This window comes from Muntiacus reevesi, chromosome 4 (genome assembly GCF_963930625.1).
Source record: "Muntiacus reevesi chromosome 4, mMunRee1.1, whole genome shotgun sequence".
NCBI lineage: Eukaryota > Metazoa > Chordata > Mammalia > Artiodactyla > Cervidae > Muntiacus > Muntiacus reevesi.
The window spans coordinates 116220447-116246830 of NC_089252.1; the positions used below are offsets into that span (position 1 = coordinate 116220447).

At 55.0% G+C, this 26384-nt stretch overlaps 1 protein-coding gene and 1 long non-coding RNA gene across 3 annotated transcripts in view; one reads left to right on the forward strand and one right to left on the reverse strand.

The window, feature by feature from the left end:
- Positions 1 to 2340: 2340 nt before the first annotated feature.
- LOC136166948 (uncharacterized) lies at positions 2341 to 5475 on the reverse strand. 2 transcript variants are annotated; one of them, XR_010663026.1, is made up of 3 exons: positions 5313 to 5475; positions 4780 to 4979; positions 2341 to 4080 (listed from the first exon to the last, which is right to left on the reverse strand). It is a non-coding gene; the product is annotated as an uncharacterized lncRNA (long non-coding RNA). The 2 variants fall into 2 exon arrangements; XR_010663027.1 differs by having other exon boundaries at positions 4435 to 4979.
- The window catches only part of NUP210 (nucleoporin 210), an 86805-nt gene continuing 65825 nt past the window's right edge, over positions 5405 to 26384 (forward strand). Inside the window, exons 1-4 of the mRNA XM_065933999.1 lie at positions 5405 to 5577; positions 19042 to 19178; positions 21014 to 21145; positions 24777 to 24873. Of these exons, the coding sequence (XP_065790071.1) occupies positions 5405 to 5577; positions 19042 to 19178; positions 21014 to 21145; positions 24777 to 24873 (539 nt within the window). The remainder of the gene's footprint in view (positions 5578 to 19041; positions 19179 to 21013; positions 21146 to 24776; positions 24874 to 26384) is intronic.

The following is a 26384-nucleotide window of genomic DNA, read 5'->3' on the forward strand; positions in this document are numbered from 1 at the left end:
GGTCGCCTGGTGAGGTCAAGACCCCCTGTGTGTCCCTCCGGGGTTGTTGGTGTCAGGCCTGGCGGTGGGATAACACGCGTGCCAGTGCTTCTGAGGCGCCTGACGGTGTTGTGCTTCAGTCAGCCTATCCTGCCTCCACTGTCCCATAGTGAGGTCTTTGGGGAAGAAGAGAGTAGTGGGGTGAGGATGAGGGCTCTGGTGGTCCAGGGGCAGAGAACTGGCCTGGGCATCCCCTGATCCTGCCAGGGGATGGACGTGGCAAGTGTGAGAAAACCGTCCCTCGTGAGCATAAATGCACAAATCAAAACTAGATCCTGTGAGCAGGCAGCATGTCTGAGCATTGGTAAAAAGCACCAGTTTCTGTAAATAAATGGTGCCATTTTCTTGAAGTTTTAGAAAGCATTTTGCCAGGGTTGAAGCTGTTCCATTGCTCCGAACCTTTTTCTTATTTTTTATTTCCCTAAATGCTGAGGTTTCCAGCTCAGAGACGGTGCTGAAGGCCCACAGTGGGGACCCCCCTCCCTTGTCCCCAATCCTCAGAGACTGTGACCAGAAGCTAGCTGTGGCCTCATGCCGCAGGAAGACTGCTGCTGCTGGGCGGGTCCCGCAGAAGGATGGCATGGGGGTGGGCAGGCGTGAGTGAGGGTGCTCTAAAGAAGAACCGTTATCCCAAGAGGAACAGGGAACCTGCAGATTAAAAGCTGATTTCAGCCCATTGCAACATGTGAACCTTACCTGGATCCTGATTCTGAAAGTACAAATTGTGGGGAAAAAAAAGAAAGCTATGACAGTTGGAAGCTTGAACTCCGATTGGATATTTTATGACTGAGGAATTAGTGGTCGTTTTTTAGATGTGGTGATAGCTTTGTGGGTATCGTGAAAGGGTTCTTACCTTTCAGCGATACGCACACTGAAATACAAATGAAATGGTAAGATGTCTCGGATATGTTTCAAAATGAGATGGCTGGGGGCTGGAGTTGGCTGCAGAAGGAGCAAGGCTGGCCACGCCATGGTCGTGGGGGTGGATGGTCCCGCCGGGGGCGTCATTATGCTATTCTAGCAACTACTGTGAATGCTTGATTTTCTCCACTGCACCATTTAAAAAACATGTCTGTTGCAAAAAGGTGGGAGATAGATTCTAATATGACAACGTGCCAATAGAAGCAGGTTCCTTGCCTTTGAAATCCCCTCTCGACTTATGGTCAGTCCTGGAGAAAAGTCCTTGTCGGTCGGGACTTGGTCCTCTGCCCAGGAACAGACAGCGCCGGCCTTGGGCTCCGGAAACAGTGTCTCCTGGTAGATTCAAGGCATCCTATTGCTTCACTGTATTTATTTTCTGGCTACTATTTGAGCAACTGATACTGCCTTCCTATTTACAGAACTGACAAAGTCTCCTTCTTAAATAAATGTGAGGCTTTGATTTGAAGACAAATAGGAAATACCAGTATGAGTGGTCCTCAGGTCTGCAAATTTTTTCTGAGTGGTAGGAGACGACAGGCATGGCACATAGGGATAGAGGTCATTGTCCTATCTCATTTTCTTTATCAGGCAGACACATGTGGGGTCCCTTCCTTCCACGGGGCTCTCTGTGCCTGGGGCAACGTGGCCTGCTCAGGCCAGGCCCCCTGTCCCCCTGAAACTCAGATTAAGCACTTGATACCCAGAGAAGGCGCCCAGAGGCCGGGGGAGGACACAGACCACACTCAGAGGGCAGGTGTCGCTTATAGCCTGGGACCCAGACACTGCTCCTCACCAGGGTCATGGGCACCTGGGCGGGGGTGGGGTGGGGTGGGCTAAGGACAAAAGAAAGAGCGAAGGGAAATGTTCTGTCCCTCATTTTCTTGCTTCCTGTTGGTTGGTTTCCTCAGAGGAAATTTCCTGATTGCCTTAAAGTAAGCATATGAGTGGTCAACAAGCTGTGTCTACCCAGATCATTTTGTTAGGCCTGTTTGTATGCTTGCTTTTCTGTTGGCATAATTAAAACTTTTTTTCTTTTTAGGTAGTTGTAGATTCACATGCAATTTTTTTTTTTTTTTTTAGTGTTTATTTACGTATTTGGCTGTGCTGGGTCTTAGTTGTGTCATGTGGGAAAAGTTCCCTGACCAGGGATGGAACCCAGGTCCCCTGCATTGGAAGCCTGGAGTCTTAGCCACTAGACCACCGGGAAAGTCCCTCCCATGCAGTTTTAAGACACAGACAGAGACATGTTTGAGATAGAGAGATCCTGTGCACCCTCTTCCCAGTTCCCCCCATCAGTGACTTCTTGCAAAACTATAGGACACACAGGGAAACTCTTTCAATATCTTGTAATAATTTATAATGGACAAGAATTTGAAAAAAAGAATCATTTTGCTATATACCTGAAACTAAGACAACATTGTATCAATAAATCAAGTATATGTCAATTACTTGACATATACAGGACATACTGTAACCAGGATTTACCCTGCAGTGCAGGAGACCCAGCTACAATTCCTGGGTTGGGAAGATCCCCTGGAGATGGGATGGCTACCCACTCCAGTATTCTTGCTTTGAGAATGCCATGGACAGAGGAGCCTGGCAGGCTACAATCCATGGGGTCGCAGAGTCAGACACAACTGAACGACTAACATGTTCACTTTTTCACAATCAAGACACATTTCCATCCCCACAAAGAGGTCATATTTTAGAGCCACATCACCACCTACCCCTCCCCTGTCTGGCTCTCGCCCGTCAAGTACTCACCTGTTGTCCAGTTCTATAATTTTGCCATTTTTAAGAATGTTATACGAATGGAATTGTGCTGTATGTAACTTTTTGTGATTGGCTTTTTTCTACTCAGCATAATTTCCTTTGAATTCAAGTTACTGAGTGTATCAGCTGTGTTTTCCTTTGTTGCCAAGTAGCATTTCATGGTGTTGATGGACCCAGTCTGTTAACCATCACCCATGGAAGGACTTCTATGCTGTTTTCAGTGTTGGGTTGTTCTGAATAAAGCTGCTTTGAACATTGTATGTATGGGCTTTTGTGAAAACTAAGCTTTCTTTTCCTGGGATAAATGTCCAAGATAAATTACATTCACTTACAGTCAAGATGTTTTATCTACAAATTGACATTACTGATTTCTCCTCAATAATCAGAAGATCTGGAAAGGTGGGGTCATAGGGATTCATGCTTCCCATGGGCCAGATGGGCTTAAGATCCCTGATGGCCCACTGAGTCCCTTGTATTTACTTACCTGCTGGGCAAGGCTCCTGGTTTGCCAATTTAAGTGGGCAGATTGGAACATGACGAGTTATATCATGAATTTCAAATGTATACACACATGTATTTGCTTATATATGCATAAAATCTGTCTGGAAGCATACCCAAGCAGAAACACTGCCTGCCTCTGGGAAGGGAACAGGGTGAGGGGGAGTGAGGGGGGAGTCACTTTTACTGTGAGCTCTTTCCAGCCTTTAAGCTTAAACCATCCGTTATTTACTAAAAAACGAATCAATAAAATATGCAAACAAGAACACTAAGAATCCCCCACAGTTACCCACTCTGGGGCTGGTTTTTTTTCATACAACTCTTATTTCTTTACACAAGAGAACCCACTGGAATTTCCCCTCCCAGAGCCCTTGGCTCCACGCAGGGAAGAGCCCAGCTCACAGAGATCTCTGGTCTGGGGCCTTTAGGCCTTGAGTGAAAGTGAAAGTGAAGTTGCTCAGTCATGTCCAGCTCTTTGTGACCCCATGGACTGTAGCCTGCCAGGCTCCTCCATGCATGGGATTCTCAGGCAAGAATACTGGAGTGGGTTGCCATGTCCTTCTCTAGGGGAGCTTCTGGACCCAGGGATCGAAGCTGAGTCTTCCACACTGCAGGCAGACTCTACCATCTGAGCTGCCAGGAAAGGCTTTGAGGTTGATTCCCAAACATCCCTCTTTACTGTCTCAAAGCTGGACGGCCCCTCAGGGGCAGACTTCGGCCATCAGGGCCTCTCTGAGACCCAGTGAGATGTCTTTGCCCAACACAGGGGCCACCTCCTCCTAGAAGCCTTTCCCAGCAGGACTGAAGTTCAGCCTCTCCCTCCACCCTCAGACAGGGTCATCAAGGGGCCTGAAAAGTGAAAGTGTTAGTTGCTCATTCCTGTCTGACTCTTTTGCTATCCCATGGACTATAGCCCTCCAAGCTCCTCTGTTCATGGGATTCTCCAGGCAAGAATACTGTAGCCGTTTCCGTACCCTCCTCCAGGGGATCAAGGGGCCTCCCGGTTACAATTCAGGGCACACTTCCTGGACCCTTCACACACGGGGCCCCTGGGCACTTGCTCCGCCCTTTCCTGACCTCCCACTAGGCTGGGGCCTCCGGGCAGCAGCGGATTAACATCTTAAGCTACCGGGAGTAGGGGACCTGCTGAGCCCTCTCCTCCAGTAAATCAGGACAAAGAAAACTACAAACCCGGAGCCCAACCTGTAGATTGAATTGAAGATCTAAGACTTCTGCGCCCAGAATTCACTGATGCTGCGCAGCTCCCTCTCTCGCTGTTGAGGGCAGAGGAGCGGTAGGGTGTGCTCTGGCGGTGCTGGCGCCCTAAATCTGCCCTTTGAGTAACCTCCCCATGGTTTCCGGAAGAGAGCGGGTGCAGCGCAGAGAACAGGGCTTTGGGGTCTGAGAGCCTCGGCGCTGTCCTTCGTGGCTGAGCGGCCTTCAGGCCAATTCACCTTGTTTCTTCTCGAGAACTGGGGATCACAGTGCTTCCCTGGGTGTGGGGGGGTGCGGGGGTAGAAGGGTCCAGGACTTCAGCAGGTGGCTTACATTTGCGGAACTGGGCGCCTCTTCTTAGATGCCCGGGCCAGGACGCGTACGCATTCCGGATTTCCTGGGAGCCTGTTCCGTCGCGTGTTGATGGGGGTCTCCCTCGATCGAGCTCGAGGTCTCAGGAGCCTGGCCGACTTGTTTGTCGGACCCTGGCCAGGCTCACTGGCCAGAGGCGCTGCACGGGGCCCAGTGAATGGCTGCGGGTGGCAGAGAGGAGTTTGAACCAGGGGTCCGAACGTGGAGGCCAGGAAACCGTGTAGGGCTTCCCACGCGGTCGAGGGGTGTCCTGCAGGCCGGCGCCGCATCTTTTCTCCCTGTCCACGGTGACTCGGGCGCACTCCCCATCCCACTCACCCACCCGCCGCGGGGCCCCGGGCGCGCGCCCCAGCCCCTCGCTCCGCCCCGCAGGGCCCGGGGCTGGGGGTGGGAGCCCGGCCCCTTCAGTTCCCGCGCTCAGGTCGCGCCGGGGCCCAGGAAGTGGCCCCGGGCCGCGGCCCTCGCCCCGCCCCTCTCCCTCCCGCGCTTATCACCTGCCGGCCGGGCGCGCGCGGCCGGGGACGGAGGGCGCGAGGGGAGCGCGCGGGCCGCGGGCACCGGGTCGCGGGAGGTGAAGCCGGCGAGGATGGCGGCTGGGGGCCGGGAGCTGCGGCCGCTGCTGCTCCTGCTCTCCGGGCTGCTGGCGCTGGGTCCCGGCGCGCGGGCGGCCAAGCTCAACATCCCCAAGGTGCTGCTGCCTTTCACGCGGGCAACGCGCGTGAACTTCACGCTGGAGGCCTCGGAGGGCTGCTACCGCTGGTGAGGCGCGGCCCGGCGCCGGGCCGGGGCGGGAGGCGGGCCTTGCACACGGGCGGTCGAGCGGGCGCGCTGCAGGTGCGCGGGCGCGGGGAGATGGCCGCGGCCCCGGGCAGGTCCAGTGGGGCCTGCGGCGCGCGGCCTCCGGGCCGGGCCGGCGCCGGGAGGCGGGGAGCCGCGCGCCCCCCGCAGGCCCGCGCAGCAGGTGCGCCGGCGCGCGCTCTCGGGCCCTGGGTTGGCGGCCGATAGGCCAATGCCCGGGCTACTGGCCGCTTGTGAGCCGGCGGCGTGCGCGCCGGTCGCCGCCACTGCGCATGGCGCCGCCCGGGCCTCGGCGCGCTCGGGCAGGAGGGGGCCTGCGGGGCGCGGGGGTGCGGTCAGGAGCCCAGCGGTCTGCTGGACTCGCGGAGGGCGTCTGGCGGGTGCGGCTGAGGGCCTTCGAAGGCCTGTCGGTTCCGGGCTTCCGTAGGGCCCCTCTGCTGGGGGAGAGGGTCGCACCGGAGAGCTGCTGGGCCCGGGATGCGCGTCCACGTGGTCGCACTCCTTTCTCGTTCAGGCTCCGGGAGGGGTAGTCGGCGCTCTGCAGAACCCTGGGTTAGGGACGCAGGCAGCTTGCTGGAGTTTGTCTGGTGATTCTTGCCTGGCGCCGGACTGGTGTGGGAACCTGGCTTGTGGGGAAGCGGGAAGATGTGCGTGGGAGTTGAGTCAGCAGTGCAGCGTCTTGGGAAGGAATGTAAGCCTTTGATGAGAGATCTTTCGGACAAACCCTTGGTTTTTAACACATGATACAACTACATTGGAGAAACAAATGGCCACACAGTCCAGTATTCTTGCCTGGAGAATGCCATGGATCGAGGAGCCTGGTGGGTTACAGTCCATGGGGTCACAGTCAGACAGGACTGTCCGACTAACACTTAACGCCTATGTTACAGATGAAAGATGCAAAAGAATGGTTGGTGATTTACCCCAGGTCGCCCGCAGAGCAGGGTTGGCCTGGATTCCTAGCTTCCTGGGGGCTCAGGAATTCTGCACCTTGTGGGGAGTGTGATCTGGGAACCCCAGGAGCTAATGAGACTAGGGGTACGCCTCACCCCAACGTTGCTGGGTGATGCGGTCCAGCCGCTGCATCCCTCAACGAGGAAGAAGAAGGAGGAGAAGAAGGAGAAGAAGGCGGCCTGAAGGGGCCTCCACTCACAGCAGGTTCATTCCTAGCAGGGTGCTGAGTGCTGGGTGTGGCCGAGGCCCTACCACACCTCCCTGCCACCTTGCCGGAGATGAAAGGGAGGGTGCCGCCCACACGCTACACCCTTGCTCCTTCCTTCGGTTGCTTGTTTCCAGGCTAGACAGTGTACCAGGTGTGATCGCACTGCAGAGTCCAGCATGTGTTAAGTCTGTGCGGACAGTTGTCCATGCACATCCAGAGACCGTGGTGCTGGTCCTCTGACTGCTTTCTCCTGAGTCACTTCAGTCGTCTCCGACTCTTTGCAACCCAATGGACTGACTGTAGTGCACCAGGCTCCTCTGTCCATGGCATTCTCCAGGCAACACTGCTCAAGTGGGTTGCCAAACCCTCTTCCAGGGGATCTTCCCAACCCAGGGCTTGAACCAGCACCTCTTGCATCTCCTGCATTGCAGGCAGATTCTTTACCCACTGAGCCCTGTGCATGCACTACTAGTACCTATTGTTTTCTGAAGGTCCCCTCCTGAAATGACAGTCCAGGTTAGCCAAATGCATTTTCGGGCTAGTGCACCTGGTGGGTTGTGTTTCTGGCTTGGTATCAGAGGCTGATCTTTGCTCTAACTTTTCTACATCCTGTCCAGGGCCCTGACTGGTGCTGGGGGATCAGCTGTCAGTCCAGACTTTTCCTGAGACTGTGCTCATTCTCTAGCTGAAGTTGTCTCTTCTCTTGATACGGGGCCAAGGAAAACGAAGCCGACTGTTACAAACAGCTGGCTTCAGATGAATCCCCTTGGATGTCCTTGTGTCCTACTTCCTGAGATTCTAGAGCTGTGTTTTTTGTTTGTGAAGTAACAACTGTTCCCCCCCCCCCAACTACTTTTTTCTTTGGAAAACTAATGGATTTTAATTTGCTTATCTAGCATCTTAGGAGGAAGGGGGAAAAAAAAACCATTCTAATCTCTGATGCATCAGAGGAGTGCTAAGTACCTTATAACTTGTTTTGAATTTGATCCATAGTTTTTATTGCAAATGTGTAACTGCTTAAATGTCTTGGAGGTGTTTGGTGCCGTGACTTCTCCATTAACGTCACAGGAAAATCTTCTGGAAATGTTTATTTTTGGTCCGCTCTTCCTAGTCCAGTCAGGTGTTGTTTTAGTTTTTGAAGAGCCTCTTCTGGAACTTTAAGAGTGGGTGTGCAGGCAGGCTTTCTATCTGCCTCCTTCTTTGCCCACGGAGGTCACTGTGAAGTCTGTGAGGTGGTGAACAGAGCACGTGACCCCCCCGGACCCTGGGGGAGTTTTTGCTCATCTTTGGATTTTTGGCCCGGCTCCCGGTTTACTGGATCGTTGCCCACCTGCGCCAGGGGCTTCAAGTTTACTTTTCCTGTTTCTTGATTTTATAGCATCAAATACTCAGGCAATTTTAAGGCGAGGAGAACTATAGAGAGCATCAAGTCAAAACTGTTCGCATGTCAGTGCGAGTCTCAGGAGGGAGGTGCTCTGGGGGACTGAGTGATGGTCTCCGTCGAGCGAGAGCCCACGGAGGGGGACGGGGGCAGGGAACGGCGCCTTCTGACCCACCCTCTTTGGGGATTTGCAGCCTCTGACTAGTTGGCCAGACCTGACTGAACCCCTCCCGTCATACCAGCACTGCTGGTTTTGTGACAAGTTCCTGATTCTTTTTTGATATTTCATGTTATTGCTTGGGTGCACGCTCAGTTGGAGAGCTGTGTCCAGCTGCTTATGGCCCCATGGACTGTAGCCCACCAGGCTCCTCTGTCCATGGGATTTCCCAGGCAAGAGTACTGGAGTGGGTTGCTGGGCTGGTGACCCGGGCCTGGCTGTGCCCCCCACCACCCGGCCCACGGGTCCTGGTTCCCCCATGGGTGCTCGGGTCCCCCCTTGCAGACCCACAGAAGGAGGTGACCGAGTGTGTCTACCGAGTGGACCTGCTTCCCGGGTGGTTTCCTTCCTGCTTCCCTTGCCTGTCCCTGACCCTCACCCCACTCTGCTCTCATGGTGACGTCCGAGGTGACTTCCGCCCTGTCGGCTCTGACTCGTTTGTGTGTGTGTGAGTGTGTGTGTGTGTGTGTTGGGGGGACGGTTAGCTGGTGGGTGGAGGGGGGCTGTGTCTTCCTCTGCCCCCACCCACCTCTTCTTTGCACAACCATCACTTCTCCTTTTCCCACCCCTGACCTCCCCGTCCTTGGGTTCCCGTGTCCGGTTAGACACCCTGAAGATAATTTTCATTTCTGGTGCCAACATATTGTTTCTATTTTTCTTTTTAAACAAAAAATTGGTAAAATACAGATATCATTAAAGTGACCATCTTTGTGTCCAGATCAGTGAGATCAAGTACATTCACGTTGCTGTGGGGCCATCTCCACCATCATCTCCAGAACTTTTTCATCTTCCCAAACTGAGACTCAGTCCCTGTCCACTAACCCTCCTCCCTGCCTCCAGCCCCAACATCCAGATTCTAGTCTCCTTAACACCCTGTGATAGCAGCATGTTTCCTTCTTCACCCCGTCCCTGGAAGTAGCAACATTGTTCTGACTCATTTTTGTTTTTATGGTTACTTCAGATGGATGGCAAATGATATGGGCTTTCTGTCTATGCTAGTGATACACAGTTTCCTCTTTAAATACTTTTTCTGGACTTCCCCGGTGGTCCAGTGGTTAAGACTTGCACTTTCATTGCAGGAGTGTAGGCTACAGTTAGATCCCTGGTTGGGGAACCAAGAGCCCACATGCCTCAGGGCTTGGCCTAAAGGGCGTGGTACTTTAAGACTTTTTAAAGTACCTTTTCAAGAAAGAAGAATCAAAGTTTTTTTTTTTTTTAAAGTAGGCAAATGATGCAAGGGTAACCTGGATGTAAGTGGTTATAGAAAGAGAGGGGCTGGGAACTGGGGAAGGTGCAAGGGTCCAGGCAGTCGCCGCGGTGGGTGGGTGGCCAGACACCCAGGTCCAAAGGCAGGGGCTTGAATACCGCAGGTGGGGTTGGCAGAGGCAGCCAAAGAGCAGAACCAGTTTTTCTGCTAATTCCTTTGCCTATTTTGCGTGTTACTCCCCACTCAATCCTGAAAACAAAACACCTCAAGAGTGACCACCCACTGCACAAATAGGGAACTTGGCAGAGCCAAGTTCAAAGCCAGGTCACAGGACTCCCCTGGAGGTCCAGTGCTTAAGACTTTGCTTTCCAGTGCAGGGGGTGTGGGTTTGATCCCTGTCAGGGAGCTAGGATCCCACATGCCTTGTGGCCAAAAAAGCCCCAAAACATAAAACAGAAGTAATATTGTAACAAATTCAATACAAACTGGGAAAAAAAAAAAAAAAAAGATCCCCTTAAAAAAACAAAAGACAAGTCACAGACTCTTCAGTCCTGGGATGCCCAGGAAATGTGCCAGGCCTTCTCATCAATGGCTTCTTACCCAGGTCCTTCAGTAGGGTTTTCAGAACGTGGACGGCACGCTGAGAAGCAGTATTAAGGTTGTGAGTGGGGTTGGGGCAACTGAGGACGTGGAGTCGTTTTTCACTGAGGTCTGTCAGCCTGGACGCTCCTGTGGGCGGCTGCAGGTAGAGGGGGTTAGCTGGCTCTGTTTTGCACAATCTCGGTGCATTTATCACAAGAGGGGAGGGTGGGGTCCCGGCCAGGGGTCTAAGACCAGCGTCACTGAGGTGTTTCTAGGGGTGTGTCCCTGAGTAAGTTACTTCCCATCCATGCTGTTGTTTCTGTGGGTATCATATGGGAGTTTCAGTAGGATTGTTGGGGGTCAAATAAAATATTTGTACTGTGTTTTGTTCTGTGCCTGACACATAATAAGCACATAGTAAGTGACATTTGTTTTTCTTTTTTAAAAAATATAGTGCCAATAGTTTGAATGAAATGAGACAACATGTCTTGAAGAATTCATTCAGAGGGTTTCACTTGGCTAGACTCTCCTGAGCTGCCTGCATGTGACAGGAAACTCAAACCACAATAGTTTAAAGAAAGTTTAAGTAAACTGAAGTTGTGTAAAGTTTAAATAAGCTCTGTTTTGGCAGAGTTTGTTTCAGGCTGCACGCAGGGCTCGGTGAGGTGAGCAGAGCCTGGTCTCAGGTCCTGGGCCTGGACCTCTGCCCGGGGCTCCTTAGGGTAATTAGACAGCAGCTCCAGGCCTGCAAACCCCATCAGGGCTGGGGGGGGCACACCCCGCGAGCCCGGGGCTCACACTGCTGACTGACCAGGCCTCCCAGCGTCCCAGGAGCTCATGGAATGAGGGTGGAGAAGAGCAGCACCCCCAGAAAAGCTGGGTGCCATTACTGAGGAGGGGGCAGAGGCTGGGCAGCCAAAACCCAGCATGGGTCCCCTGCAGGAGTGGCACCCACGCGTGCACATTTACGCATCTCTGTGTGTCTGTCTGTTGGGGGCGGGGACGGTATGTACACCCTGGGTTTGCTCCGCTGGGGCCCTTGACGGGAGCTGCTGTGATCTGGCGGGGGGAGGGGGTTGTCTTGCTGGAATGTGGGTGAGTATTCTAGAGGAAAGGAAGCAATGCTGCCACAGGCTGCCAGCCCTGCATCCCAGGCTCCCCCAGATGTGGGGTACCCCACCTTCCGTGCAGGACGTGGGGGAGGGTCCTCAGAACACCTTGCTTCCTTCCAGTCCACTTAGGACATTTGGTAAAATTAAGTTTCTAGTCACAAACCTTCTCATAAAGAAAACTGCAAGCCCGTGTTGCCTCACTTGTAAATTCTGTGAAACATTTAAGAGGAAATAGTACAAATCCTTTATAAACTCCTTCAGGAAAGAGAGAAAGAACAGTCATTTCCTAGCTTGTTTTTATGAGGCCAACATTACATTGATTGCAAACCAGGCACAAATATTACAAGAAAAAGAAATTCACAGACCCAGAGTTCAAGATTCCTTAACAAAATAGCAAATCAAATCCAGAGAAATGTAAAAAGGGTAATGTATTATGACCAACTGGGGCGGTTCCCAGGAACGCAAGGTTGGTTTAATATTAACCAATCAGTGTAATTGCTTGACTAACAAAAAACAATTCTTCTATCAACCAAATGAAAAAGAAAAGTCATATAACGGTCTCAATATGCGCAGAGCATTCAAGAGTCACTTATGATAGAATGTGCGGCAAATTTGGAGCAAAAGCGAATTCATGACAAAATGAAATGAAGGTGTTTGTTTCTCAGTTGTGTCCAGATCTTTGCGACCCCGTGGACTGTAACCCACCAGGCTCCTCTCTCCTTAGAACTGTCCAGGCAAGAATACTGGAGTGAGTTGCCATTCCCTTCTCCAGGGGATCTTCCTGACCCAGGGATTGAACTCGGGTCTCCTGCAGTGCAGGCAGATTCTTTACCACCCGAGCCACCAGGGAAGCCTGTTGACCCATTAAAGGGCATCTGTAAAAACTGGCACCAGGGTCTTGCCTGCGTGCAACAGGGACAAGAAAAGAGCACGCCGTGGACTCTGTCTTTATACTCGGTCTCCGAGGGAGTCTGATGGGGAGCAGGGCCCCGCCAGCCGGGCTCAGGGTCAGGCTTCACTCCGGGAAGCCGATGGGCAGGTCCGGCATCAGTGATCACAATCCAGAAGGACCCCTGTTCTCTTTCTTCCTTTAAAAATCAAAAGTTCTTGTGGTTGGAATCTCACCAAATGCCTCAGGGCCGCAAGCCCTTCATCTGGACACCTGCTCCTGGTTCCTGAGTTTGAGAGCTTTCTATGTGCGAGGCCCTGTGATAAGATGTCTGTCATCCTATCTAATCCACCCCAACCCTTTGCAGCAGGTATCATTTTTCTTCCCATTGTACCGATGCAGAAACTGAGGCCCAGAGAGGTTGAGTTGTTTGTTCAAGGTCACACAACTGGTGTGTGGCCGCACCCTGCTGTCCTAGGCCTTCACCTTCTCAGCAGAGAACAGGGCCATCTCGCCAGCACCGCCTGTGCCAGGGGCCTGGGGAGGGCCTTCCAGCTCCTCCTGCAGGCCTTGGGGCGAGTGCGTGAGCAGGGAGGGTGGGCAGGCCTGCTGACTGCCGGCTGAGATGCCCGGAACGACAGATGGACAGGCTGAAGCGGCTCTCACCCTTTCTGAGCAGTAGCATCAGTTCATTTAAACTGGGGGCAGGGCCTTCCCTGGTGGTCCAGTGGTTAAGAATCCGCCTTCCCATGCAGGGGGCGTGGGTTTGATTACCTGGTTCAAGAACAAAGATGCTACGTGCCACGGGTCAGCTAAGTCTGTGGGCCGCAGCTGGAGAAAAGCCCGCACCCTGCCACAGAGGACCAGCGCAGCCAGTATAAAATAAACAGAAACTTTAAAGTAATTAAAACAGCAAACAGAAAAACTGGGGGCAGAGGAAGTCTCTTGTGCAGAAAAGCCACTGAGCCTGAACCTGCTTCTTTGGCAAACATGAGGCTGTACCCAAATGACCTGGCTGTTGGGGCCAGTTCCCGCGTGGGCATCGCAGCCTTCCACCCCACGTGGACCCTGTCTTCTCTGTCGAGCGCCCAGCCGTCTCTGAGCCTGCAGGGGTCAGGCCGGGGAAGCCGCTGCGGCCCTCGTGCCGTCTTTCCCTCTTTCCCTGCATTCCTCGCCTGGGTCCTCCCCAATTAGCATGGGCACAGTCTGGTTGTCAGCACTCCCGCCAGCCTTGTGGAGGCCACTCGCTCCGTCCTTGCCTTAGATACCCTGGAGATGGAGGCTGATGGACAGACCCCGCCCCTCACAGCTGCCCCAGGAATGCACGCTGGTATTTCCTCCCCAAAACTGCAGCCACCCAGCCACTGGTGCAGGTTGCCTCTTTGGTGTCATGCCTGTGCTAGAACTTACTGTTTCCTTCAAAATGACTACCTTTGTGAACATTGGAGATGCTGGTCGGTATTAACATCTAGGAACTCATACATTTGCTACATTTGTTTTTCCTGAAACAGTAAAGATGAATGTGTGCTAATTAAAAGACATAAAGACTCAATCTAAAAGCAGTTCATCTGTGCCTCGCTGCTCTATGGCGCTGTGTGTTTCTGGGGAAAGCATCGGGTAATGTGAGGACTGTCTGATCTGGGGTCACACAGACATAGCTACAAACACTGGCCCTGTCACTCATGGCTGTGTGGCTTGGGGGAAATTACTCAACCTCTCTGAATCTCAGTTTGGCTTTATCCACACATGTCTGCTGGAGGGTTAAGTAATCTGATGGATTGAAGGATTTAGCTCTGGGCTTAACACAGGGTAGACAATTCCTTTCATTATCTTCTATGCCCTCCCTATATTGGTCAGGTTCTCCAGAGACCCAAAATTAATAGGAGATAAATATGTGGCTTCCCAGATAGTGCTAGTGGTAAAGACTCCACCTGCCAAGGCAGGAGACGTAGAGACGTGGGTTCAGTCACTGGGTCGGGAACATCCCCTGGAGGAGGGCACGGCAACCCACTCCAGTATTCTTGCCTGGAGAATCTCATGATGGAGGAGCCTGTGGGCTACAGTCCACGGGGCCACAGAGAGTTGGACATGACCGAAGTGACTTGGCATAGACGAGTGCGGGCTTTTTGTTCTAGTCAGGCCTCAACTGAGTGGCTGCGGCCCACCCACACTGGGGAGGGTAATTTCTTTTACTGGTCTACTGGTTTAAGTGCTCATCTCATCCCCAAACACCCTCAGACACACCCAGAATAATCTCTGACCCAGTAGCTGGGCACCTCATGTCCCAGCCAGACCGACACATAAAATGAGCCACCGCACGCCCCCAGCACACTTCTGTTTTTTAAAAGAACCGTGTCTGGATATCTCTGCATTTGCCGCACGCAAAGGGCTCCTGCCTGTCATCCCCTCTTATCTCCACTCTCTCTGCCTACCTCAGGCTGCAGGGTGATTAACTGTCGTGTCTGTGAGGGATGACCCATCCTCCCTCCGTGGAGGAGGTGATTCTTCTCTTGCCAGGTCCCAGAGGCAGAAGCTTTCCAGAACTGTGCACACATGGTCAGCTCTTCCCTTCCCAGCCCAGGAGGGAGCCAGCCTCCTCTGTGGGCAGCTCTTGGGCTGACCCAGAGCTCTGAGATGCAGACACAGCACTTCTGAGGGATTGAGACATGATTCTAATGGCAGGAAACATCCACATTTGGACTGGACCCCTGTATCCTGACCCTGGCCCTCGGAGAGGCCCTAAACCGGCCCCTCTTCCCCACAGTTCACTCCGGGGGCTGTGGAGGCTCAGATGGTAAAGAATCCGCCTGCAATGTGGGAGACCTGGGTTGGACCCCCGAGTGGGGAAGATCTCCTGGAGGAGGAAATGGCAACCCCCTCGAGGATTCTTGCCTGGAGAATCCCATGGATAGAGGAACCTGGCGGGCTACAGTCCATGGGGTCACAAAGGGTCACGACTGAGCCATTAACACTTTCACGTCAACACTTTACTCCTCCGTAAAATGAGGGCACAGCACCTCGTTAAGTTACATCTAACGTTGCCGGGGAAATACTGTTATTTAGAAGTTAGGGTAATCCAGAAAAGAACCGAGAATAGCACAGTGAACACCATATTCCTAGGGTCAGAATCAGGCATTGTTAACAGCTTGTGTTTTTGTCTACAGTTTGGCTTTTTTCCGGTAAGGAGACGTTACGGGTAGAGCTGCAGCCCCCTTTGCTGCCCTCCTAGTTCTCACCCCCACACAGTCCTCACTCCGAATTTGGGTTCCAGGGGTCCCTTTCCCTTTTGAATCCCTGAGAGCACCTTCCAAAGTGCTTTTTCCACTGACTCACACGGGGACAGGGACACCCGACACCAGGCCCCTGCTGGGCTCTCTGCTCTTAAAGGCACAGCTGGAGCACAGGGGCCTCCAAGCACCCTCCAAGGGAATGGGGAATAGCCCTCTGCGGGGGACAGAAACACCCCTCCAGCCCATCTTAAACCCTCCAGGTGGTTGGGAAGAGCCCGCCAGCTTCAGAAGTGGGGCCCTAGCGCAGGGTGAGAGGGGGCGGTGGTGGGGGGTGCGCTTCCAGCCTCCCTGCTCCCTGTGAGGGTGGCCGTGGCTCCCTTGCCCTGAGCTCCGCTGTGCGGGAGCCCCGTCTGCTGGCTGGACCCTGCTGCAGTCCTGGGGGGAGGCCAGCTGCTCAGGCTGCCCTGTGTTATCTCAAGGCTGCACTTACTGCCCTTGTACCCACCCTAAGTGTGAAGAGGAGGGGCTTCTTTAAGAGCTACTGGGAGCACTCAGCCCAGGCTGGGACTGGACGCCATCCCCAGGGCTCCCCTCCCCCTGAAGGCCTGCCCCGGGGCCACTCACTGTGTCCGGAATGCAGGGGCCCCGGATCATAAGGATGTTTGGGGTGAAATAATACGTGTCATTAAAATTAAGACCATCCAGTGATCAAACTCTCACCCCTGCAGTGGAAGAGCAGAGTCTTAACCACTGGGCCACCAGGGAAGTCCCTACCTATTGCTTTTTAATAAGGCAATGAAGACATTTTAGATGTGATTTGCTGTGTATTTCTATTGGACAGGGCAGCTTCAGGCTGTCCATCTACCTAGCAGAGCCCCGCAGCCCTGGAGGCCCTGGATGAGGGGTGGGGTGCTCCCGGTCAGTCTTCGGGGCTGCAGGCATCTCAGGGGCCACCCATGGAGGGCCTGGGCGTGGGAGGAGGACTTCTGGGACTTAAATGAGGGCAGCCTCCTCTTTTCTGCATTGATTTCTTTACTGGGAGAGTGAGATTAATTCACTGCCCTGAGGGAGTGAGAAAAGAGCTTGTCATCCCTGTTCTTGAGGAGCCTGAGATTCGGGGTTGGGGAGGGATTTATAGCCTAGATTCCTGGTTCCCAGGGGCCATCGAACAAGGTACACCACATTGTTTCTCAAAGTTAGAAGCAGAAAACGATGAACTGTCTTATTTTTTTTTAAACAAACTCTTAAAAAGAGCAGTTTTAGGTTTATTAAAAAAACTGAGCCCAAATTACAGCAATTTCCTGTATATACCCCTCCCCCACAGCATTTGCCACCATCAATATCCCCCACCAGATGGTGCATTTGTTTCGATTGATGAACCTGCGTGTGTGTGTGTGTGTGTGTGTGTGTGTGTGTGCGCGACCCCATGAACTGCAGCCCACCAGGCTCCATGGCCCTTGGACTTTCCCAGGCAAGATACTGGAGTGGGTATCCATGCCCTCCTCTAGGGGATCTTCCTGACTCAGGGATCAAACCCAGGTCTCTTGCAATGCAGGCAGATTCCTTACCACTAGCACCACTTGGGAAGCTGTACATACATGGATACCTTATTATAATAAAAGTCTGTGTATTATGTTACTGTTCACAGTTGGCATTGATTCTTTTGTAGCCAGCAAATGTGTCGTGACTTGTATCATTAGAGTGTCATACAGAATAGTTTTACTGTCCTAAAAATTCTCTGTGCTCACCCTATTCATCCCCCACTCCCCTTGTCATTGAAATTTTTTTTAGAAATTTGAAACAATTTTAGGTTTACAGGACAGTTGCAAAGATAATACAGAGAGTTCCTCTGTACCTTCACCCAGCTTCCCCGACAGTTACCATCCTTCAAGACCAGGAATGTTGAGAAAAGGGAAACAGTAGCACTGGTACTTGAGTTAACTAAACTCTAGATGGCTTGGGTTGCGCCAGGGTACCCACTGAGCTTCCTTCTTTGCCCTCCAATCCAAGCCTGCGCCCTCCGTCACATCTGTCTCCTTGGTCTCTCAGATCTGATCTATGTGTGTTTTCTGTTCTTGTTTCTACCTCAGGTTTTTTTTTCCAAAGTGAAGTGTAGTTGATGTACAGTGTTGTGTTAACTTCCACGTCAGTTTTGTGTGTCTGTGTGTACGTGTGGGGAGGTCTGATGCCCTTGCAAATCATCTTGGAACAGCAGAGCCTCTGCATTCTGTGGTGTGGGGCAAGGCTGCGCCCAGGGCCTGCTCACCCCTCCCTGTCTGGGCTCGATCTGTGCTATCTCCATTGATCCTTGAAATGCACTCTTCTCAGGGGACGTCTCTCAGTGCGGGGACCACAGATGCATTTCCCTGGGGACTGAGACGTTCGTTTCCCTCAGCCCCGCTGCCGTTCATTCTCAGAGGAGGGGTGTTGCTGCGTCCCGCTGTGTGCTGGGTGTTCACTGTCTGAGCATCCGAGCTGAGCTTGGACAGGCTCGCATCGACTTGGAGATGTCTGTTGGGTGTATTTCACACCATTGCCTTTTCACAGCAGACTGTACAAGTTTCCTTCTGAGGAACCCAGGACACTGAGGCTCCAGGCAGTGAAAGCCCAGGGCGGGGGCGGCAGCCCTGACTCGGGAGTGCCCACTCCCTGCTGGGCGCCACGCTGCACGCAGCCCTTGGGGCCACGGGTGCCCTTCCCTGGGGCCTCCCCGCCTGGAGCACTCCGAGGGCAGCCCTGACTGCTCTGAGAAGTGGGAATCAGAGTAGAATGCTCACCTGCTCAGGGTGGCCCAGGGGCTGGTCATCATCCTCAGAGTAAATCTTAGCTCCTTCCTGTGGCCTCCAGTGCCTGCTTGCCCTCTGCACCCCGTGTCCCTGAGCTCAGCACCCCATCTCCTCGACCTTAGCACCCCCATCTTGCTCACCTCAGCACCTTGACCTCAGCATCGATCTCCTCGACCTCGCGAGCGGCCCGTGCTCACCGGCACTGCAGTGTCCACTCCGCTCCTCCCCACTCTCCACATCTCACTCCCCTGGAAACTGCTGTTACCCCAGGTCTCAGATGAGAAACCTCACGCTAACCCCGGGGGCCTGCTCGTCACGCTGTCCCTTCGGTCGGTTACTCCAAGACCCAAGTCTCCGCGGGAAGTCACGGATTCTGCAGATCCGTCCGTTTGAACGTTTCCCTGCCCTTCTGCCGCCTTCACGTAACCTTGGCCCTGCGTGCGCTGGGCTGTTGGGCCTGGTCTCACGGTTCCGGTTGGCGGGCTCTGGGTCTGCAGGGCTTCTTGGGGACGAGGTGACCGTCTGGGAAGCTGCCGTGAGCCCGGCCCAGCCTGGAGATCTGCGGGTACCTGGCCTGTCCGCCTCCCTGGGGGCTGAAGGCGCTTTCCCCACTGATAGTTATTTCCAGTTCCAGGGGATTGTCCTGTCAGGACTGCTGAACGTAGGGGTGTTTCCACGTGTCCCGGCTCCTGTGGGATGAGCTCAGGGTAGGCGGAGCCTGTTCCCAGCAGAGGGGCTCCGGCTCCGCCTCCCAGCTCGCCCCGAGTCTGAAGCTGGCTGAAGCTGGCGGAGCAGCCTCGGGTCGCAGCCCTGCCTCTCCAGCGGCTCCAGGGAGCGCGCTCTCATCTTTCTGCTGCAGGTCGTCGACCCGGCCGGAGGTGGCCAGTATCGAGCCGCTGGGCCTGGACGAGCAGCAGTGCTCCCGGAGGGCGGTGGTGCAGGCCCGCCTGTCCCAGCCCGCCCGCCTGACCAGCATCATCTTCGCGGAGGACATCAGTAAGGGCTTCCGGGCCCCGTGTGGCCCTGGCGGCGATGGGGGAGGCGGGGACATCCTACTGAGACCTCGGGCCACTGGGGCTGTGGAGCCCGTGGTTGGGCACACTTTCTCTTCTCTTGTTGGGTCACAGGACGCCTGCAGAGTGGGTGGGAGGGTCTCCAAGCAAGCAGCACCCAGCCCGGCCCCTCCCGCCAGCGCTGTGTTCCACTTTCCCTCCCGTGGAGGGGGGCTTCCATTTCTAAGTTGTTATTTGTTACCAAAATAACCCTTAATGGACGTTGATTCAAAATGAAGAGATTTGTGCAACGTTCACTTCCCCATGTTTAATTTACCATATTATGGTCATAAGGGGCTTCCCAGGTGGCGCTAGTGGTAAAGAACCTGCCCTCCACTGCAGGAGACGTTAAGAGTTCGATCCCTGAGTCGGGAAGATCCCCTGGAGAAGGAAATGGCAACCCACTCCAGGATTCTTGCCTGGAGAATCCCATGGACAGAGGAGCCTGGCAGGCTACAGTCTATGGGGTCACACAGAGTGCTCAGAAAACAACGAATTTTCCATTGTGCTTCCCCCCCACCTAAGATGGCATGAAAAATTTCCCATTTTATTGTAGGATTATTTTTAATGGCTGAGTAACTAGCATTCCACATACTGGCTATTCAGATTGTTTTCCAACGTCTGTTTCAGTGTTATATAAGAAAATCATGTTACACAAGAGAACAATTTTGGGTTCTTTCGGGTTATTTCCCGCCAAGGATAGAGTCTCAGCTTTACTGGGTCACAGCCTATGTAAATATTTTTAAGACTTTTGATAATGAGGCTGAATGAGTTTCTCAGAAATTTAAGCGTGTACAAGTAGTTTTATATGATGCCTGGAGAACAGTCAGAATGATTTTTTATCACAAGCTGTTATTTTTTTACTCTAGAGGATTCTCCAGGTAATGCCATTTATGTATCTTATTGATGGAGCAAGTAAAAAAATCTGTGTGGATGTGCACACACTCTTTTATACTAGAGTGAGAAGGACATGGCAAACCCACGCCAGTATCCTTGCCTGGAGAATCCCATGGACAGAGGAGCCCGGTGGGCTACAGTCCATGGGGTCACAGAGAGTCGGACACGACTGAAGCGACTTAGCACGTGGTTGACAGTGTTACGCAGAAACAGTGTAAACACACGCAAATGCACAAGCTCTGGGTGTAGTTCCTGATCTCAGGGCAGGGACAAGCGTTCAGGGTGCTAACTCGTCATATCAGAATCCTTGTAGGGGAGCTCAGTGGTCACAGCCTGAACAAAACCAGGAAGTCTAGGAACTGTTTTGCCATGGCGTTGAAAGATCATGTGTTTGCTCGTTTATTCTGGGCGGTGCTGGGCCTTGGTGGCGGCACGGGCCTTTTTTTCCAGTGCTCTGCTCCCAGCGTTTCAGCGCAGTGGCTTCTCCATGGTGCAGCAGGGCTCCAGGGCGCGTGAGCTCAGCACCTGTGGCTCCTGGGATCTTCCCGGACCAGGGATCGAACTCATGTCTCCTGCATTGGCAGGCGGATTCTTGACCACTGAGCCGCCGGGGAAGCCCGTTGCCGCAGCTTTAAATGCTGGTGTCCAGGGTGGAAAAGTACAAGACAGACAACCAACGTGCCCGCAGAGCCCTTGCTTCCTGGATGTCTGGGCCGACTCTCAGGCCCAATGAGACTCCAAAGGGTGACTTGGTTCTTCCAGTCCTGTTTTTTCGGGGCCGTTGGTCACCCCCAGTCTGCCAAAGCCTGAGACCACCCACCCTGCGAGGCGCTGGAGGGGGTGTGGGCCCCCCACTGCCTGACCATGCCCTCCCGCCTACAGCCACCGGCCAGGTCCTGCGTTGCGACGCCATCGTGGACCTCATCCATGGCATTCAGATCGTCTCCACCACCCGCGAGCTCTACCTGGAGGACGCCCCGCTGGAGCTGAAGATCCAGGCCCTGGACTCGGAAGGTGAGGCCCCTAGGCTGTCTGCCCTCCCCTTGCCCGCCGCCCGCTCTCCCCCTGGGGGGGCTGCTCTGGCCAGAAGGGTGATGCGCCGCAGGTTGGGATCACGTCTGAGTGGACACCGGGCCCCTGCAGGCAGCAAGGCCGCGGCCACGACTCCACAGGGCCTGGCCCTGTGGCTGCAGGGACCCCAGGGGTACAGCGTGTCTTTGGGAAGCCGACAGCATTGTCTGGGCAGCAGTGGGAGCTGAGAGCGGCTCGCAGGGTCAGTGCCGTGACCAGCAGAGGCCTTGAGGGCTGGGCTTGGCTTCCTGGTCCGGAGTGCAGACTGAGTATGTGTGTGTGTGTGCGTGTGTGTGTGTGTGTGTTTTGTGGGTGGTGCATCTATGCTGTCAGTCCCATGCACCGTCTTTCCGTTTGTAATAGAGCGTTGACTTGTTTGGGCTGGGATTCTTCTCACAACGTCTGTTTTGCTGGGTGGCAGGCTGCCCAGGCTGTAGCCCGACCTCTTCGTCAGGGAACAAAGGGAATATTTGTAGGTAGAGGTTTTGTTGAAGAAAGTAGGTCAGGCTCAAAGACATCTTTTCAACAAAGGAGCTTCTAAAACTTGCAGTCTAAGTCAAGTCTCACCTTGTCTTTGAAATCTCCCCTGATCGCTCTAGCCCCTGCTTTTAGAAACACTTTTCCAGATCGGGGTTTCTTGGGCTCGTGGGGTTGACATTTGGGGCAGATACACCTTTGCGGTGGGGGCTGCCCAGGACACGCATGGCAGGCTGGTCAGCAACGTCCCTGGTCTCTGCCCTGGATGCCAGGGGTACCCCCCGAGCTGTGACAACCAAAACTCTCTCCCAGCCATCGCCAAATATCCTTTGGGGTCAGAGTCCTGTTTTGGAGTGTCTCGCAGCTATCTTTCCTCTCTGCATAATTCATCTGGTGAGCTGCCCAGCATCTCTGAACTGCCCTCTGATCGGCGAGACTGACATAGAGATGCTCAGCTCATTGTGAGGACCGACCTGGTGAGCAGACGTGAAGGGTCCCACCCTGGCTGGCGTGCAGTGGGCGCTCAGTCCACTAGGCGTCAGTGGAGTGGGCTCGGCCTCTGGAGTTCCGCCAGATACTGGGGTGCAGCCGGGCTGGGAAGCATCTCAGGCTGGGGGTCCATATGTAGGTCAGGTCGCATGTGCACCCCAGCACACACTGTCTGTAATCACATGGGGGGCAAAGTGTGACGGGACAGGATGGGGGAGCAACCCCAGCGGGCTCAGAGGCGGGACGTGGAGATCACACAGGTCAGGAGAGTTTCTTAGAAGCTGCGATGCTTGAGCCTTGAGAGGTGAAGGCTCTGCCAGGCGGGGACCCTGTTTCATCCTTGAGGCTGAGATTGGAGAGGCCATACTGCTGTCTCCTGCTACTGAGTTTTTTCTGGGCGCTGGGTTCCGCGCCAGGGTCTGGGGTCTGTTTTTTTGGCCTGAGGCCGCCTGCAGGGTGCCTGTTTGGGTTCATGATTTTCTGATCTTTCCCAGCCTGCATGTACCTGGTGCCCGGGCAGCGCTGGGCAGCTCTGGTTCCCTAGACGCCCCCCACTCCCATCCTGACATCCCGGTTCTGCTCAGAGCACCTCCCATCCCCTTCTGGATCTCTGCTCTCAGAGTCCCAGCCCCTCTGGTCACAGCCCCCACACCCCCGCCTTCCTGTGATATCCTGTCCTCGGGGGCTCCTGGGGTGGGGTGAGTCCCTTCCCTGTGAAACCCCCCAGCGCTTCCTGGCCTGGCCTTGGGTTGCAGGCACTTTCACTCTGCCTCTGGGCAGGGTTGGGATCACTCCATTCCCTGTTTGACATTGGACTCTGGTCCAGCAAACATTCGTTAGTGTTTGCTTACTGTTTTCCAGCTGCTTCCTGGGACCAGGGCCGGGGGCGTGGTGCCAGCTCCAGAGACCGGGTCCTGGCATTTCTTCATTACTGTGAGCACTTGGCACACAGTAGGGCTAATAGATACTTTTGAAACAGACAAGCCCCCAAGCCTGCAAGCTCCTGCTGACCGTGGGGTCCTGCAGCCTCTTTGCTGGGAGGCGCCCTTGCTCACTGTCCCCTCTGAGAAGTCGCGCTGAGACCATTTGCTGTCTCCTGTGGCTTCATCCCGTCTCCCAGACGTCAAGGCCAGCTTCACGCAGGGCCGTGTGCGCCACAGGGCCCTGGGCCTGATTTAACGCCTCACTGCTGCCGTCTTGAGATTTTGACGCATTTCTTTTTGCTCTTGTGTGTGGTGAGAGGGGTCCGCTGGGACGTGGAGCCTCGGGGACTTGCGATCCTGCTTCCCTGCCCCCTCCCTGCCCCCGGGGTTCTCTGCCACCTGCACCCCATCCCCTGGTGTCGTGGGTCCTGCCGGGCCTCTCCCTCGTGGCCCTTGCCCCGTGACGACGGCCGCCTTCCATCCCCCTGGGCTGGGCGCGTGCACGCCGCTGTGTGTCGGGTGCAGCACAGCCAAGGCCTTTCCTGTCCCAGGACCGCCCGGCCCAGCGGCTGCGTTTTGGCTAGAGTGAGCCTCTCTGCGGGCCTCACCCGGCTTCCGAGCGCATCTGGGCACAGGCTTCAGAGGTTTAGCCTGGGGGTCGGGGGCCGGGAAGGAGAGATGCTGACCCCATTTCCCCGGGGCCTGCTCAGCCGGGACGCAGCGTGTCGGTTCAGCAGCTGGCAGGGGCAGACCCCGGTAGCGGGCATGTCTGTGTGTAGCCTGAGTTGCAGGGCAGGGACTCTGGGTGCCCTGAGAGTCTGCACTCATGTTGGGGTATCTGTGCCCTTCGGGGGAGCGCCCCCTCATCTGGCCCTGTGTCTGGGGCTGTCTCTGCCTCCTTCCAACCTGCCCAAGCCTGACTTGCCTCCTGGTGCCTCCCCTCTGGGATGAGGGCCCCGAGCGGCCCAGGGCCTGCACACCAGGTGCTGACCAGTGGAATGGGGCAAGGTCAAAATCACCTGAGGAAAAGGTGACCCTAGCTCTGGGCAGGTCAGGCCTCTGAGCCCCCGTTTTCATCTCCCACCCTGTTTCTGAGCACTGTCCTTACCCTGAGAAGGTGTTTACCGAGGGTTTCAGACCCTGCTTGGGTCATGCTCCTCCAGAAAGCATCGCCTAGTCACGTGCTGGGCTCCGCCTGTTCTCACGTCTGGTCCAAGGCGTGCCGACAGCAGTCAGGACTTCAGAGTGGAGGCCAGCTGTGCGCGGCCCATCTCCTCCACCCGGGACCCGGGGTCTCGGCATCTCAGGGAGGAGACAGGATGGGCAGGTGAAGCCAGGTGGCCGGGGTTCCTCTCCCAGCACGGGGAGGGGATGGGGGGCTGGACTCACAGTCTGAGGAGCCACTGTCTAGACTGTAAAGCGCTTACCCACTTGAGGGGTGATGGGTGCACAGGCGGGACAGGCAGCAGGAAGGACAGAGTGTGTCCCTGGGAGGCCTGGGCTCAGGAGGCGCAGCCCCACTCAATCACGTGACCCCGATCCCTTACGCCTCGGTTTCCCCTCTAGAAGGGAGGCTGGAGAGGGTGCCCCCTCCCCCATGGGGGGTGGTGCCGAGTCCACGGCCCCTCCCCTTGGCCCCGGGGGGTTAACTCGGTGCACCCCCCCACCCCGCTCCGCTCCTGCAGGAAACACGTTCAGCACGCTGGCCGGGCTGGTCTTTGACTGGACGATCGTGAAGGACACGGAGGCGGACGGCTACTCAGACACCCACAATGCGCTCCGGTAAGGGGCGCCTGCCTTTGAAGGGAGGCGGGAGGGAGGGAGGGTTGGGGGCTTTCACCCTCATCGTCACTGTTAGCGCCCCGTCAGCGAGGAGCCCAGGACGGCCCCCTGGCTGCCCTGGGGCTGACCACGTGTTCAGCTCGCAGAGCCATGCAGGGGCCTTGTCCCGGGGTGTGTTCCGGGGGCCGCTGTCGAGGGCGCTGGGCTGTCCAGCTGCAGCAGAGAAAGCTCATCCTGGTAACCGCAGCTGTCACGGGGCACCGGGGAGGGGTGGGGAGGGGCCCCTGGGTGGGGTGAGTGGGTAACGGTTCTGGCTGGGAGGTCCCTCCAGCAGTGACAGCCTCCAGGCACGGGAGGCCGCCTGTCCCAGCACCAGGTGGGGCAGGAGGCAGGGGGCCAGTACTGCAGACAGACGAACGCCTTGTGAGATGGACTCGCTCCCCGTCGTGACTTGGCCAGTCCTCCCGACAGTGTGTGGCTTATGTTCCCCTGTCCGCTCGCCTCAGATTGGTAAGGGCTGGAGCTGGACTTGAACTGTTCTGGCCTGTGTGAATCCTCACCGTGCCACGTGGCGGCCACTGGCCCCACCCTGGCCGTTCACACTTACACCAGGGAAGATGGGGGGTTCTGGTCCCCGATGCACTGACCCCATCAGGTGCTCGTTAGCTGTGTGGCCGGCGTTGCCCACACTGGACAGGGCGGACAGAGCGTTTCCATCGGCAGAAGGTTCTGCTGGCCGGCACTGGTGTGCTCCCGGAGTCTGGGCTAATATCCCCCGGTAGGAGGTGGCTCAGTGGTAAAGAACCCGCCTGCCAACACAGGAGACGCGTAGACGTGGGTTCAATCCCTGGGTCGGGAAGCTCCCCTGGAGGAGGAAATGGCAACCCACTACACTAGTCTCACCTGGGAAATCCCATGGCCCGAGGAGCCTGGTGGGCTGCAGTCCGTGGGGTCACAAAGAGTTGGACACGGCTGAGCGACTAAATAACAACAACAAAATGCTGCATTGCGTTGTGCTGTACTAAATACGATTTTGGGGGGAGGGAGACTTACTTTTTAAAGATTTGCACCCATTTTCAGCCTACAGAGAAGTTGCAAGTACAATACAGGAAGTGGATTCCCCGAACCATTTGAGGGCACGCAGCCAGCCTGGTGGCTGTGACCCCCGATTATTTTAGCGTGCATTTACCACCTCTTAGGACATTTTCCTGCGTATCGACGAGATAGTCATCACAGTTAGGGAATTAACACTGATGCCTGCAATCACCAGACCTCGTTTAAGTTTTGCCAATTTACCCCATTTGTAGCAAAACACGCAGCCCAGGGCCCCCTGCCTCAAGTTGTCCTGTCTCTCCTTGTCTCTGTCAACCTGGAGACTTGGTCCAGTCTCTTGGTCCTTCTTTGACTCCCCGGATTGGGACTCGTGAAGATTGTAGTCTAGATATTTTGTAGAATTTTCCCTACTCCTGGAGAAGGAAATGGTAACCCACTCCAGTATTCTTGCCTGGGGA